The sequence below is a fragment of the Dermacentor albipictus genome, chromosome 1 (genome assembly GCF_038994185.2).
Source record: "Dermacentor albipictus isolate Rhodes 1998 colony chromosome 1, USDA_Dalb.pri_finalv2, whole genome shotgun sequence".
Lineage (NCBI taxonomy): Eukaryota > Metazoa > Arthropoda > Arachnida > Ixodida > Ixodidae > Dermacentor > Dermacentor albipictus.
Window position 1 is genome coordinate 375,411,929 of NC_091821.1, and position 13,545 is coordinate 375,425,473.

At 46.3% G+C, this 13,545-nt stretch overlaps 1 protein-coding gene across 4 annotated transcripts in view; it reads right to left on the reverse strand.

Annotated features, from left to right (window-relative positions):
• LOC135901744 (PHD finger protein 20-like protein 1) overlaps nt 1–13,545 on the reverse strand; it is a 61,391-nt gene that overhangs the window by 35,318 nt on the left and 12,528 nt on the right. For all 4 annotated transcript variants that reach the window (XM_065431569.2, XM_065431567.2, XM_065431566.2 and 1 more), the window contains exons 6-8: nt 12,757–12,896; nt 6,443–6,518; nt 2,814–2,891 (exon numbers count right to left, since the gene is read on the reverse strand). In XM_065431569.2, coding sequence (XP_065287641.1) covers nt 2,814–2,891; nt 6,443–6,518; nt 12,757–12,896 — 294 coding nt within the window. The remainder of the gene's footprint in view (nt 1–2,813; nt 2,892–6,442; nt 6,519–12,756; nt 12,897–13,545) is intronic.

The window sequence follows — 13,545 nt, forward strand, 5'->3', positions numbered from 1 at the left end:
GGAAAGAGGGGAGAGTCCAACCGTGGTTGAATACATGCTAAATTTACTGGAGCGGCTAAGCACAACCCAAGAACTAGTCGGAAAGAACATGGCACTAGCTCAAAAGAACGCCAAATTCTATTACGACAAGAATGCGAGGCTTCGTACGTTTAAAGTCGACTTAACGATGAAAGCGGAAAAGTGTAGGTTTGGTTGTTCGCAGGTTACTTATCTGGGCCATGTTGTCGGTCAGGACATGAGACGGCCGGCTGAGCTGAAAATAGCGACGATTGGAGATTTTTCTCAGCCGCGCACGAAAACGGACCTTCGTTCATTTTTGGGACTTGTGGGGTACTATCAACGGTACATTCCGAATTACTCGCAATTGGCAAGTCCATTAACAGACGCCCTCCGAAAGGGAGCACCGAGTAACGTACACTGGGATAAGGACAAAGAGAACGCTTTTCAAAGTTTGAAAACGCTATTGGTTTCTCGCCCTGTGCTTCGCGCGCCAGAGGTATGGGCGTGGTACTTAGTCAGGTCGGCGACGATAACGAGGAGCATCCTATCCTCTACGCCAGCCGTAAACTAAATGTAAGAGAGGAAGCCTACAGCGCTTCAGAGAAGGAATGCGCTTGTTTGGTTTGGGCCGTCCAGAAGTTGTCGTGTTACTTGTACGGAGCGAAGTTCATCTTCGAGACCGACCACTGTCCTCTGACGTGGCTCAATCAAATGTCACACAAAAACGGCCGCTTGCTCCGATGGAGCCTCACTCTCCAAGAGTACAACTTCTCCATTAGATATAAGAAGGGAAAGTTGCATAGCAATGCGGATGGTTTGAGCAGGCTAATTTGAATTCTGCGTTTGAGGGTCCCGCCTAAATTTTAGGGTTACTAGTGTTAGCTTTTCTTTAGGCGAAGAAAATCCCCTCTCATTTAGCAGAATTCCCTCCATGATTGCTGAATTGGTCAGCAGGAATTTGCTTCAGAAATTGGCATAGTGAAATGTAGCATTTTTTTTGTTTCTGCACTTATGTTGTTGTTGTTTTTTTTGAAGCCTAGCGAGTCTAAAGTGAGAGCCAATGCACGTCATCTCGGCGCAGAGCCGTGTTGTGGGGTTCATTTTGCAGTTGCCTGTCCTTGTTGGATGTTTTGGGGCGGTGACATCAATGCACAAGTGGTCGCTGCGAGCCAAGACATCAATCCCCCCCTGACCAGCAGCCGTTCTCTTCCTGCCTAGCGGTTGTCAGCGCTAGACAGTCGAGACTTTCCGGGCCATGGAGGCGCTGTCAAGAATGGCGAGCTGCGAAACAAGATTGCCACACAGTTATGACAGGGCGACACGACGCGCACCTCTCCCTCTCCGTCGCTGCAGCTGGGAGGCGTTCAAAGAAGCGACCTTTGCGCTGGAATCCGCCGCCTTCCTCCAGCCCCTTCGACATTGTGACGGAACTAGTTCGGTGCGTGAACAATGATTCCGGAGTTCCCCAACGCGGAGCTGATTTGACACGCATGCACAAGCTGCCGCGGGAACGACGTATTTTTGTGCTTCTCACGGTTCGGAGTGGCACGGAACAACGAGCGACCCTCGATCGGCAACGATAGTTCCCGGAACGGCACCCGCCAACGCCGTCGTCGGGCATCAGAGCGCGGTTGCCTTTGTGTACGTAAACTGGTCTGCAGAGCAGCGGCGCGTTGGTGATGAGTAAACGAACAGTCGCCGCGTCGTAGGACCGGCGGATCGAGTGTATAAAAACTGTGGTTGTGCGAATGCTGAGCAGACTTCTCTTGAGCAGTCATGTTAGACTGAGTCACTTCTCTCATGCAGTCCTGTTGGACTAATACTCTTTTTCTCAAGCAGTCATGTTAGACTGATTTAATTTCTGTAAATAAACCCTTTTCCTCGTTCTCGATGAGAAGCAGTTCTTCGCTTCATCAACGATCTCAGCGTAAATAAGTTGGACGACGGCATGGGCCAGCTACCTCCGAATTCATGCCGTACTCCAATCTTGGCAAAGGACCACGGACGATGGGATTGAGCCCCCAATCCTGACAGTGTGCGTAAACTGTTCTGCGGGGCGGCGGCAAGTTGACAATGAGTAAACGAACGTTCGCGTCACCTTGTATCGCGGGAGGACCGAGTGTTTAAAAACTGCTGTGGTGCGAATGCTGGACACACTTCTCTGGTGCAGTCATGTTGAACTGACACACTTCTCTCGTGCAGTCATGTTGGACTGACACTCTTTTTCTCAAGCAGTCATGTTAGACTGATTTAAATACTGTAAATAAACCCATATTCCTCGTTCTCGATGAGAAGCAGTTCTTCCCTTCATCAACGTCCTCAGCGAGGATAAGTTGGACGACGGCATGGGCCAGCTACTTTCGAATTCATGCCGGACTCCAATCTTGACAACGGACCACGAGCGATAGGATTGAGCCCCCAATCCTGACAGCGCCCAGTTTGGTAGCGCTTCCACGTTTCACACTTCGAGTTTCCACATTCTACTGTGACTGGGTTTAAAATGTTCGTTGTATCTGGAAGCAGTTTCCATAGGGGGGTTGGAATATCGTAAATGCACTGAAATGTGGTTGTTATAACCAATAAATTGTTATATCTGGGATTGTAATAAGTGGGTTCGACTGTACAGTAATTTTTGTGCCAAAGCAGTCAGCAGGGAGCACAAAATCAACTTCACGAATTTGCCTTCAGAAACAAAAGCAGCATTGCAATTAAGTGGGTACAAAACACATGTTTAATAATAAGAATAACAATAACGAAAAGTTGATGTGCATGGCTAAGAAAGAGTGATGAAGAAAATGCAATCAGTACCCTACCAGAGGATGCACAGTGATCTTGAGCTGTGACGGTGTGTGGAAAATCAAGTGAAGCATGAGAACTGCCATCTGCAAGATCTGTTAATGAAAGCGATGCATGCAATTAGCACTGTAGAAAAAAACTGTTGGCTAACAAATCATGCAAAAGCAGTAACTTGTGCGAAAAAACAAACCATGTGTAGCATGTGCCTGAACAAAGTAGTACAACTGATAAATCTGACATTGCAAATGCCCCTAATGATTATCTTCATTCCGTGTTTACACGTGATGTTGGCTTAAACCCATAATTTAACTACTATGATGACCTTCCGGCTATTGATAATGTTTTGGTTCGAGAGGAAGGTGTACTTTCGCTGTTACTAAACCTAGATGCTAAAAAGTCACCCGGTGTAGATGGCACACTAAACTGTTTTTTAATAAGGTATGCCGAATGGTGCGCAACATACCTGACCTTCATATTTAACAAATCAATGGCATGCACCGGACTTCCAACTGATTGGAAATATACGCCTAAATAACACCTATCCTGAAAACTAACGACCTGTCACAACCCGCATCATTTAGATCTATTTCACTTTGTGCACATGCGCCAAATCACTGGAGCATATCATTTCCAAACATATCTCCGTTTCTCAATAGTAACAAAGTAATTGATATGCGGCATCACGTGTTTCGAAAAGGGCTGTCAACAGTAACCCAACTGCTTGAAATAGTTTACGATCTCACTGCAGGGTTATATAACCATAGCCAGGTTGACATTATATTTTTTTAGACTTCGAAAAAGCCTTCGATCGCATGTCTCATCCCAAACTGTTATCAATGCTAAAATCACTACTTAAAAATGATACCCTGCTAGCGTGGATAGAAGCTTATCTCTCATGCCGTCATCAGAATGTTAAGATTTATAATGTGTCCTAATAATAATATTTGGGGTTTTACGTGCCAAAACCACTTTCTGATTATGAGGCACGCCGTAGTGGAGGACTCCGGAAATTTTGACCACCTGGGGTTCTTTAACGTGCACCTAAATCTAAGCACACGGGTGTTTTCGCAATTCGCCCCCATCGAAATGCGGCCGCCGTGGCCGGGATTCGATCCCGCGACCTCGTGCTCAGCAGCCCAACACCATAGCCACTGAGCAACCACGGCGGGTATAATGTGTCCTCCAAATCTGCTTCAGCTGAGTCCCGAATCATGTTATAAATATCTTGGAGTAATAATTACAAGCGACTTCGAGATGGAATGAGCACATAACACACATTGAAAAAAAAAAGGCACAGAAAAACCTTTGGTACATGGGAACACTGGCAAAATCAATACGCGACATAAAACTGTTAGCATATAAAATGTATATCAGGCTGATAATGGAATACACCGCCGTTTGGGACCTTTACATGCAGACGAACATCACCAAACTTGAAAATATGCAGCACAAATTGGTAAGATTCATTTATAACACATATAATTGGCACGCATCCCTAACTCAGCTCCTACTTGACACACGATTGGAAAGCCTGGCCTTAAGGTGTTACCAGGAACGGATGAAACTTTTTTGATTGCTTTTTCATAACCAGCTAGGTCATGAAAAAGCAAGTACATTACATTGACAGTACTAACACGCGCAAAACAGGTTCTTTTCACCCTAAAAAGGTTAAGGAATATTCCTGCAAGACACATTTTTAAGAGTTGTTCTTCCAAAGAACAGCTGGGCAGTGGGATGCCTTATCTACTGATACCATACAATACACTAACGTTTCATTGTTCTCTCGCGCGCTGTCATGAAATTTTCTCTTCATACTGTTACTTGCTTTTTGTTTTGTTTACTGAGCGGAATTTAGACCATGGCATCAAGTTACACTGTCTTTATTCTCTTGTTTTGTAATGTTTTGTTTGCAATTTTTTCTTAGAAAACTCCGTAGAATGTGCTGGTTTGTACTCATGGTGATTTCATTGCAGTGATATGTTTGTTACGATCCCATGTATGAAATGCGGCAACGTCACGTTTGCTTTATACGCCTGCCCCTGCCTAAAGCCTGGCACTCAGGCTGGCAGTATTCTTCTAAATAAATAAATAAAAGTTAAACCTCACTAACAAGTAGCATAGATAGAAATTTTTAAAAGAGAAATGCTGACTTTAATGAGAAGGTGGAGATGTTAGCTGGCCAATTGCCTGGCAGGTATTTAGGATATACAGAGTGATCACACAAACGCAAACAGCACATACACTCACAGACATGCCCACACATGATAAAGCTATTCACAAGGTTTTGCTACGCCCCGTAAACCCAAGAAAAGGGCATTTTGGTCAGCCAGATTTTGCTCAGTTGCTATAGAGGCACAGTATCTTTACGCATGGCTTGGGTGCCAAGTGGACTATTCTCTGTTTTGCAGTTGTTAGAAGCTTGTCTACTGAATGTAATTGGCACCGATAATTAGGAAAGCATGCACATTTGTCTAAAGAGCAAGCAATATTAAATCTCCCTTGTTTAGCCTCCACTCCGACCAACCCACTTTGTATTCCGAAAAGTGGAGGGCAGTGCCATCTGTTTACTGAAGTAATTAGTGCCACTTCACTAATGCTCATCAGTGATTCCCAAGACAAAATTTTGCAACCACATATTATGAATGCTAACTTGAGAGCAACGGCATTGGGACATGTTTGTCAACCAGCTTCTCATTGCAAGATTCAGCGGTGAATGTTACTGAAGTGTTTACTTCAGACGGATAATGGTGTTTGATAGAATTAGCAACCGGCTTTGCATTCCCACATTTCCCATCTGTTATCTGTGCTATAATAACTCTACTAAAGTGACAAAGTTCTGGAGCTGGGACCCAACAGTGTGCATTATCAGCTGTAGCAGCTTAAATGGAAAATGCAGTTCTTCAATGGTGGAAGCCATTGCCAAACCCATTCCAATTAATGCACTGCCAGGTACTACTTCTATTGACTTTTCTGGTAATGAATACACCATTTCTTCGCATAATTTTTTTGCACAACTATAATGCCAAACTTGTTAACAGCAGCATAGCCAGGATTTCACTTCAGCAGATGCTATCACCCTTACCTCAGCTTAAAAAGGGGAGCTTGACACTGACTGATTACACTGCTTTTGCAGCTGCAGTTGAACATCTAGAAACCATCATGGTGTAGCTATAACTGTTTGCAAACGATGCATTAGAGAAATCCATGAGTGACAAGTTATTGAGGCATCCATAAGTCTAGGAGTTGGGAAGAGGTAATGACAGATGCACACTACGAACCTGCCCATTTCCATTCATCACCATACATTTTAAAATCAAAAGTAGTTTTGCTTTAGATGTTACAGTCCTACAGTGTTTCGCATTCTCCACACAGAAAGAAGGGAAATATATGCAAAGAAACCACATTTCTGATTCCTCTGACAATGAGGGAGAGCGGGTGTTGGGCTCTGTTACAGAGACTTTCATAATTTCACAGCCACCCCCACTTTTCCCTATGCCAACTTTTTTTTTTGGGGTTCAGTTTATTACTCTCTATGTACAATGAATAGGTAAGAGATAATACACAGATGAGGGTCCCAAAGTCAAAGACTGCAAGGGGACCCTCGGTTTACAGCACAGTAATTCACAAAGAATGGGAGGAATCATACCTTTTGCTGTAGCTGACGATTTTCTTTCCCGTTTTGGTGAAGGCTCCTCGCCTGCGAGACTCGATTTACGTTTGCTCTGCGAGAAAGATAACATACAGTTTCACTAGCATGCTGCAGATTTCAATCACTTGATAGGTCACAGAAGCTAGAGAAAGGCAAGCCAGAAGAGTTCCAACTTTGCACAAAAACTTAATAAGCATGTGCAAATACCGAATAGCAGATTTCAAGTTGAATTAAGAAAAAAAAAAGCAGAATATGAAATCGACTATCAAATTTTTTCACAAAATATAATGCTACAAATTTGGGCAAGAAAATCCTGTGCTACACATACTTGGGAGTCTTCTGGCATTGCATAACAAGAATTTAGCATCAAGATATACAGACCGATCTACTCTTATTAATGGTAACACCAATTACTATGCCAGCACTGATTACAGCTCAGTTCTAGTATATGATATACAGTGAAATCTCGGTACAACGAACTTCAGGGGACCGCGGGAAAATGTTCGTTATTCTGAAAGGTCGTTATAGTGAAAGCCCAAAAATTAGCCATAACAATAGCATTTCAGTAACGCAAGCGTCCTACCTTTGAAACGGTACCTCCTTGAACTCGTTTCTCACACAATGCACACGTGATCGTCAGACAAGGCACATTTATTTGAAATAGTCCGTGATCGTCTTCTGACGGGTGTAGCACAGACTCTGCAGCACGAACGATTCCAGACCGTCCGCATTCTTATGCACGCCTTCGGTCGCTGTGCCGCTTTTGGCTATAAATATGCGGAGTTTTCGCAAGCAGTCCAACGCATCTGTGGCCGACACGGACTCGTCGCGGTCTTCGGGTGCTGCCGTAACGTGCAGCAAGATTCTTGCTGGTGCTTAAAGATTTTCTCCTTATCTTTGAGAATCGTGGCGATCGTCGACCGCGCCACTCCAGGTTCTTTAGCCACGACGGATTGTTTCTTCCCGTCTTCTATCTCGCGAAGAATCTCTACTCTGTCGCTCAAAGAAAACTGCTTTCGCTTCTTCGCCGTGGTTAGAGTTGTTGAGCTCATGGCAACGCGAACGCCGGCACGCACTTCTAACACAATATCATAACCCGAAGAAAAACAAGATGGACAGGCCTGATACGGGTGACAGCACGCGAACAACTGAGAAAACAAGCAAGAAAAACGTGATTCGTCGTCACCTCCGCAACAGGAAAAAAAAAAGGCCCACTTCAGCGTTGCACCGTCTCAGGTTTTACGAGCCCATGCTCCCCGCCTCTCCACTCACAAAACCTGGTGCGTCGTTGCCTCCACAACGGAGAAGGAAAAAAAAGTCCCCGCCCGCATCTTTCTCCTTCCGCGCCAACTCAGGTTTTTGCGGGAAGCAAGTTGCAAGGCGGCCCGCTCTTCGCGCTGCGTCGTCTGCTAGCTTAGAGCTCCGACTGCCGTGACGGATACACTGAAATCTAAGAATCCTCGCATTTCGGGATATGAGTTCGTAGTACTGAGGTGTTGTTAAGATGACACGGAAATTAAATAACGATCGTTATTCTGAAATGTTCGTTATTCTGAAGTTCGTAGTAGTGAAATATTTTTACATTGAAACTATAAGCAGTCGGCACGGGATTTCATAAAAGTTCGTTAATCTGAAATGTTCGTTAATGTGGTGTTCGTTGTAACGGGGTTTGACTGTATGAAGGTCTGAAAAATATTTTCTTTTCATCAATAGAATTGCTGTTGAATAGAATCAAGTGCCTTTCTTTTCCTCTGAACCTAACAAATTAGTGACGTTCCGCTGTACTGATTACCAATGAGGTTGTCAGTTTAATAGTGGACGTGTGTATTCCGGCAATCCTTCATTTATCGCACAAGAAGTGCTGTTTTTCAGTTTTTCTACAAAATACAGTAGACTCATTACAATGGACTCTGATAATCTGAAAAAAAATTGTCCATTTTATCTAAAATCCGTTCATTTTATCTGAAATCCGTAATATCCGAAATGCCTCACCTCCAAAACTGGTCGTGATGTGTAACAATCTTATTGCAAGAGTGGGTGACGAACGTCCAAAGTAAAAAACAAATAAGCAACAAAAGTTGCAGTTTTGCCAGAAAGGTGAAGCATCGATTGAGATAGCAAATTAGTAGACAGCTTTGCGAAGTAAGGATAGTAGATTTATCGGCTGTATAAAGTTGTAAACATTAGCTTACTAACCAAATTACCAAGCAACATGTCACGCGCGCACAGGTAAACATTAACCCATCTTGCTCGATGACCGCGGAAAGTCGCTATCAAAACGTTGGAGTGAGGAAGCGTGGCAGCAGCAGCGAGCGAATTGCCATTGCACGGGCGCATTTCACTTATTTTCTGCAATCCTTAAGCCCCATGGTCACCTTGCTCCGAACCAGTTGTCAGCGGTGGCGCTCCACTCGCGATGAGGGCGGAGCTATGACGTCACGAAGCGGCACCTGGTGGCTAATGTCGTGATGGTAGCGTGTCTATCTCCTTGGGACTGCGCTGGGTACACATATGCTTCCTCTCGTCCGCCAACACCTTTGTGATTAGGACTGAGCTCAAGCACGGTGCCTTTGCTCGTGCGAGGAGCGCGTGTGTACCTCGTGTTGATCCTGTCCTGACGCTAAGCCGAAGAATGGGTGCCTAGTACTCGCGGGAGGTCGTGCCACGCTGAGCCACACTTATCGGAGGCCCAAGGCGAAGGAGATTGCCCGAGCTGTCGCTACTTGGCCCATTGGTTATCGCGAGAGCAAGTAGCATAGCCGCCGGGACTTTTTTAGCGTTATGTTCCAGCTTGAGCCTCTGCTCTCACAGCGACGTGCTACAGGCGCCCCTGACTGTATTTTCCGCCCTTGGTGCGGGATCCCTTTGGTTCCCCACCGCTCCGGGACCGGCCGTTTGTGCAGTGTCAGGTGCCGTCGGACACAATAAACGGTTTCTGTCAACTTAGGGCAATACTGTGTTCTTGTGTGTGTTGCTCGGTAGCCCCTTGTGGCCTGAGCTCGCGCGCAGTGGCGCTAGAGGCTGATGGCCGACGTGGCCCTGTGGCTCACTTAGCTTGAACCCGCAGTGGTCGGTACTCCTGTGAGACCTGAAGACCCCCAACCTTCGTGCAGTCTCTCGCTTCAATGCGAACTGAACGTCGAAAGCACAGCACATTCGAAGTTATTGGTGCTGGGCGCACTTTGTCCACACTGCAGATTGTTTTCAAGATGCGGCACCCGCATGGCTGCGCCATTAACAGCCACTAGAGCAGAACCTCCCCCTCTGCTGTGCCTCATGCACGAAAGCCAGCATGCATCCACCCCTCTTTTCCTTCCTCCCTCGCATGCACAATATTAAGCTGCGGTTGTCAGCTGACCCTCGCGAGTCAGTTGCCAGCGACACGACACGACAAAAGACCATTTTATATGCCTGCTTTTGTCAAAAATTGCCGCTGATTTTGTCTGTTGTAGCATGATCCATTCAAAGCGAACTTCGTTGCATTAATAAAATACGTAGAGCAAACTAAGGTTGACCTATGGTCCGTTATATCCGAGTCTGTTGTGCGCAGGTCCACTGTAACGAGTGTAGACTGTACAGAAGGGCTATCCAAACTTTACGGCAGGTGTGTTATCGCAAACCAATCTGCGCGTAGCCAGCGCCAACAGTAAAGAGCAGGTGCCCTTTCATTGTCCGGTTCGGCGTGGTTTGCTCCCTTTTAAGAATTTTGAAATCTGGAGGGTCACAGCAAATTTGCTTGATGCTGGGAGCAGCTAAACATTCGGCATAGGCAGGCTTTCCTTGGTTCCCATGTAAAGGCGCCTCTGCATTGGTGTAAACCGTGTGGCATAAGCATGGTAGAATACTACTAAATGTGCCTCAAGTTGCATGAAAAAGTTTGGCTGTTGCGTGATCATCTCAGAAGCCATGCCAAGCATTGTCTCGCTTGGTTTTCTGCCATTTGCCGACACACATGAAAGAGTTTGCTTGGCAGGAATGGAACAAAGGCATAGTTATAATACTGTATTTACACGATGGTAAGTCGACCTCTCTTTTAAAATTTGAAAATCTGAAGCGGGGGGGGGGGGGGGGGGGGGTCGACTTACAATTGAAACCAAAACATGGCACCAAAAAAAATGCGAGACTCGAGGGATATTAGGGGAGCTACAGCGTAGTTCCAATTTTATGTTTGCTCTATGGCCCCACCACTAGCTTTCCGCTATCCTGCGCGTTTGTTCGCTTTTCAGAAGGGTTTTTCCACATTTTTGAGTTTTACAGCACACACAGCACTCATGTGGGGGTGTCAATAGTTCAGGGAAGTGCCGCTGTTCCATTTGCAGTGGCACCCTCAGAACAGCGGCGCTTGCAGGGAGTACCGATAGTTCATGGAAGAGCAGACACCTCTCGTGGCTCGCGCATTTCTCTTTCCCTGTAGCTCTTTAGTTTCATGCGTTCGATTTGACTGCTGACCACATGCTACTTCTGTGCTTCCTCAATCTTCATGAGTGCTCCGAGTCCACCAAACATTTGGCGCTCGTTCACAGCGACGTTGAAGAGGGCTGCCATCCTTTACGCTGAAGAAACAAATAACTGTGCAGCGGGTCGCAAGTTCGATGTTTCTTGATGGCTGGTGAGAGAGTGGCGACGACAGCGAAGCAAAATTTTAACCTTTGAAGGCAAGCAAAGAGGTTTCCGCGGGCCGAAGTTGGGACGCTTTCCGCAGCTGAAGGCCAAGCTTACGGCATACGTCACCGAAATGCGCGATCGGACCCTGCCAGTGATGTGTGACATGGTCATGAAACAAGCCTTGATCTTTGCCTTTTAAGAACCTGCTCCGCCGTGAGTAGGAGTGGATGGCGGCAGAAGACCGTGAACTTATGCCAACTGGACATGTCAAAAGAGCCTCCCTGACAGCTGTGTGTGGTTGGGTACTTTGGGCATGGGCTTATGTTGTGGGGTCTGATGTGGGGTTTCTCCTCCCATACTCTTGGGACAAAGGAACGACAACACAGTAGTGCAAACAATCACAAGGGCATTTATTGCACCTTTCATACATCAATGCCTGCTAGCCGAGTTGCTATCCACAAAACATGCCGATGGGCGTGCGACAAATCTAGAAGTCCGACTCACCGCGTCCTCGCGAGCGAATATGTTTGCTCCATGCTGGATCCCAACGCCTGGTCGTTCGCGTGTATGGTCACGCGAATCGTGGCGCGTTCGAAGGCGGCCACGCGAGGCGGTCTCGCAGATGCATCGGTCGCCGCGCGCACGGAATGTCCGCGCTGTTCGGCGACCCGCCGGGGAAGCGTTGCTGCCGCACGTGCAGCGCGACCGTCCCGCTTCCTGTCTCGAACCCAAGAGAGCAAGCGCCTTCCTTTCGGCGCCCAAGTAACCTCGCGGCGCGCAACACTAGCGCCATCTCTCGCACTGCGCCTGTACCACTCGGACCGCCGCGTGTGCGGCGAAGCCGCACTACAGGAGACGCGCTATGCGGGAAAAACATCAGGGGAGGCGCGAGGGTCGCGCATCCCCACAATGTATGTATGAAAAAGTGGAATTTCGGTGGACGACGACGTGCTGTGGGACTGTAGCAGTAATGATGATGGCAGCCCTAGTGAGGAGTAGTAGTCCAGTGACCATGCCAGTTACTAATAAATTTTCGTTATGGAATGCTCCCGCGGGTATGCTCTTCCTTTTTTCCCGTCACACGCAATAGGGGGGGGGGGGTCAACTTACAATAGTGTAAATACGGTAGCACTTCTGCAGCAGCACTCTTCCCTACTCGCTAAACATTTATCACAGGCACCCTAAAGTTGAGGTTGTTTCTCTACAGGGAATGTGTCCCCAGCCAGTGCCACGTTGAGTCTTGCAATACTTTAGAATGCAATGAGGTCCTGCTAGATCAATGAGCCACAATCTAGCCTAGGCACAGATTCTCACAGGCAATGCATCAGAAACTTTTTTTTGTTGCAGAGTTTCACTATCGAGTACAGTTTCTGGCTACATGTCTTTGGTGAACACTGAATGACAGACAGCAAGCGTCATTTGTTGATTTAGAGCAGGAACGCAAAATGAGGAAGAATAAGCTTGGCATGTGACTCGCTTTCTTTTGAAAGCATAGTCAGAGGAGACAGACCGATGCAAGATCTCCGGCTGCAGTGGTATCACACACGTGATGCAAAGCAAATGCAATGTACACCTATGGTACACACATAACGAGGGCTGCCTGTAACATAATTCACAACGTTACTGGTGAAAATTGGCAAAAAAGAAAATACATATTTAATAATGGGGTTTCCCATTGTCTCTATATATTGCTTACAAGCACTTACATCACTTCTGCGCTTGGAGCTTGCAGGTGTTTCAGGGTAGATGGCTTTCTTGGCCATAAATTTCCCTCCTACAAGCAATATTTTCTTCTTGGATTGTGATGAGGTACTTGAGGTGCTTGTTGCTGGAGAAGCACTTGCTTCTGCAAATTAAATGGGCATCCCCATTTAGCACTTGTGATTTTAAGCAGAATCAATACTCAAATGCCTAATGCTAATGTCGCAACTTGCTGAAGAGCCCTTGAACCCGTATGAACATGACAAATAGAATCTGGCACTGCTACATGGCACCGAGTTTTCTTAAGGAAGCAATCATGCAATCACGATTGTCGCTGGAAAATCTACGTTTGCCACAGAAACATCAGAAATTTAAGTGAAAGTGCTGCTGCTTAATTTGGGTCATAACATATGACTGGCTACATATTACTGTAGTCTGATGACACACAGGTAGCTTTCCAAAGCCTGCATTTCTCAAAACAGGTGCCTCTTGCCTAAATGGTTTTCGCACTTGAGGTTTCACCTCAGAGCCACATCAAAACGCTTTCAACATGATCTAGGTATTGCTTGGTCATCTCCATTTTGTCTCCTAGCTCCCCATTGTATCACTCGTCTGTGTTGTCTGGTTGTTAGACAGGAAAGACGCCTGTGTTGACGATCCCATCCACCATGGCTTTTGCACTAATCTACACTGCTTCAGAAACCAAACGGTTATTGTCAATTTTATTACATCCTGCTGCCTGTGGCTGAAAGATGAAAGAAGCTGCACCCATACACAAGTGCTGATGGTAGGCA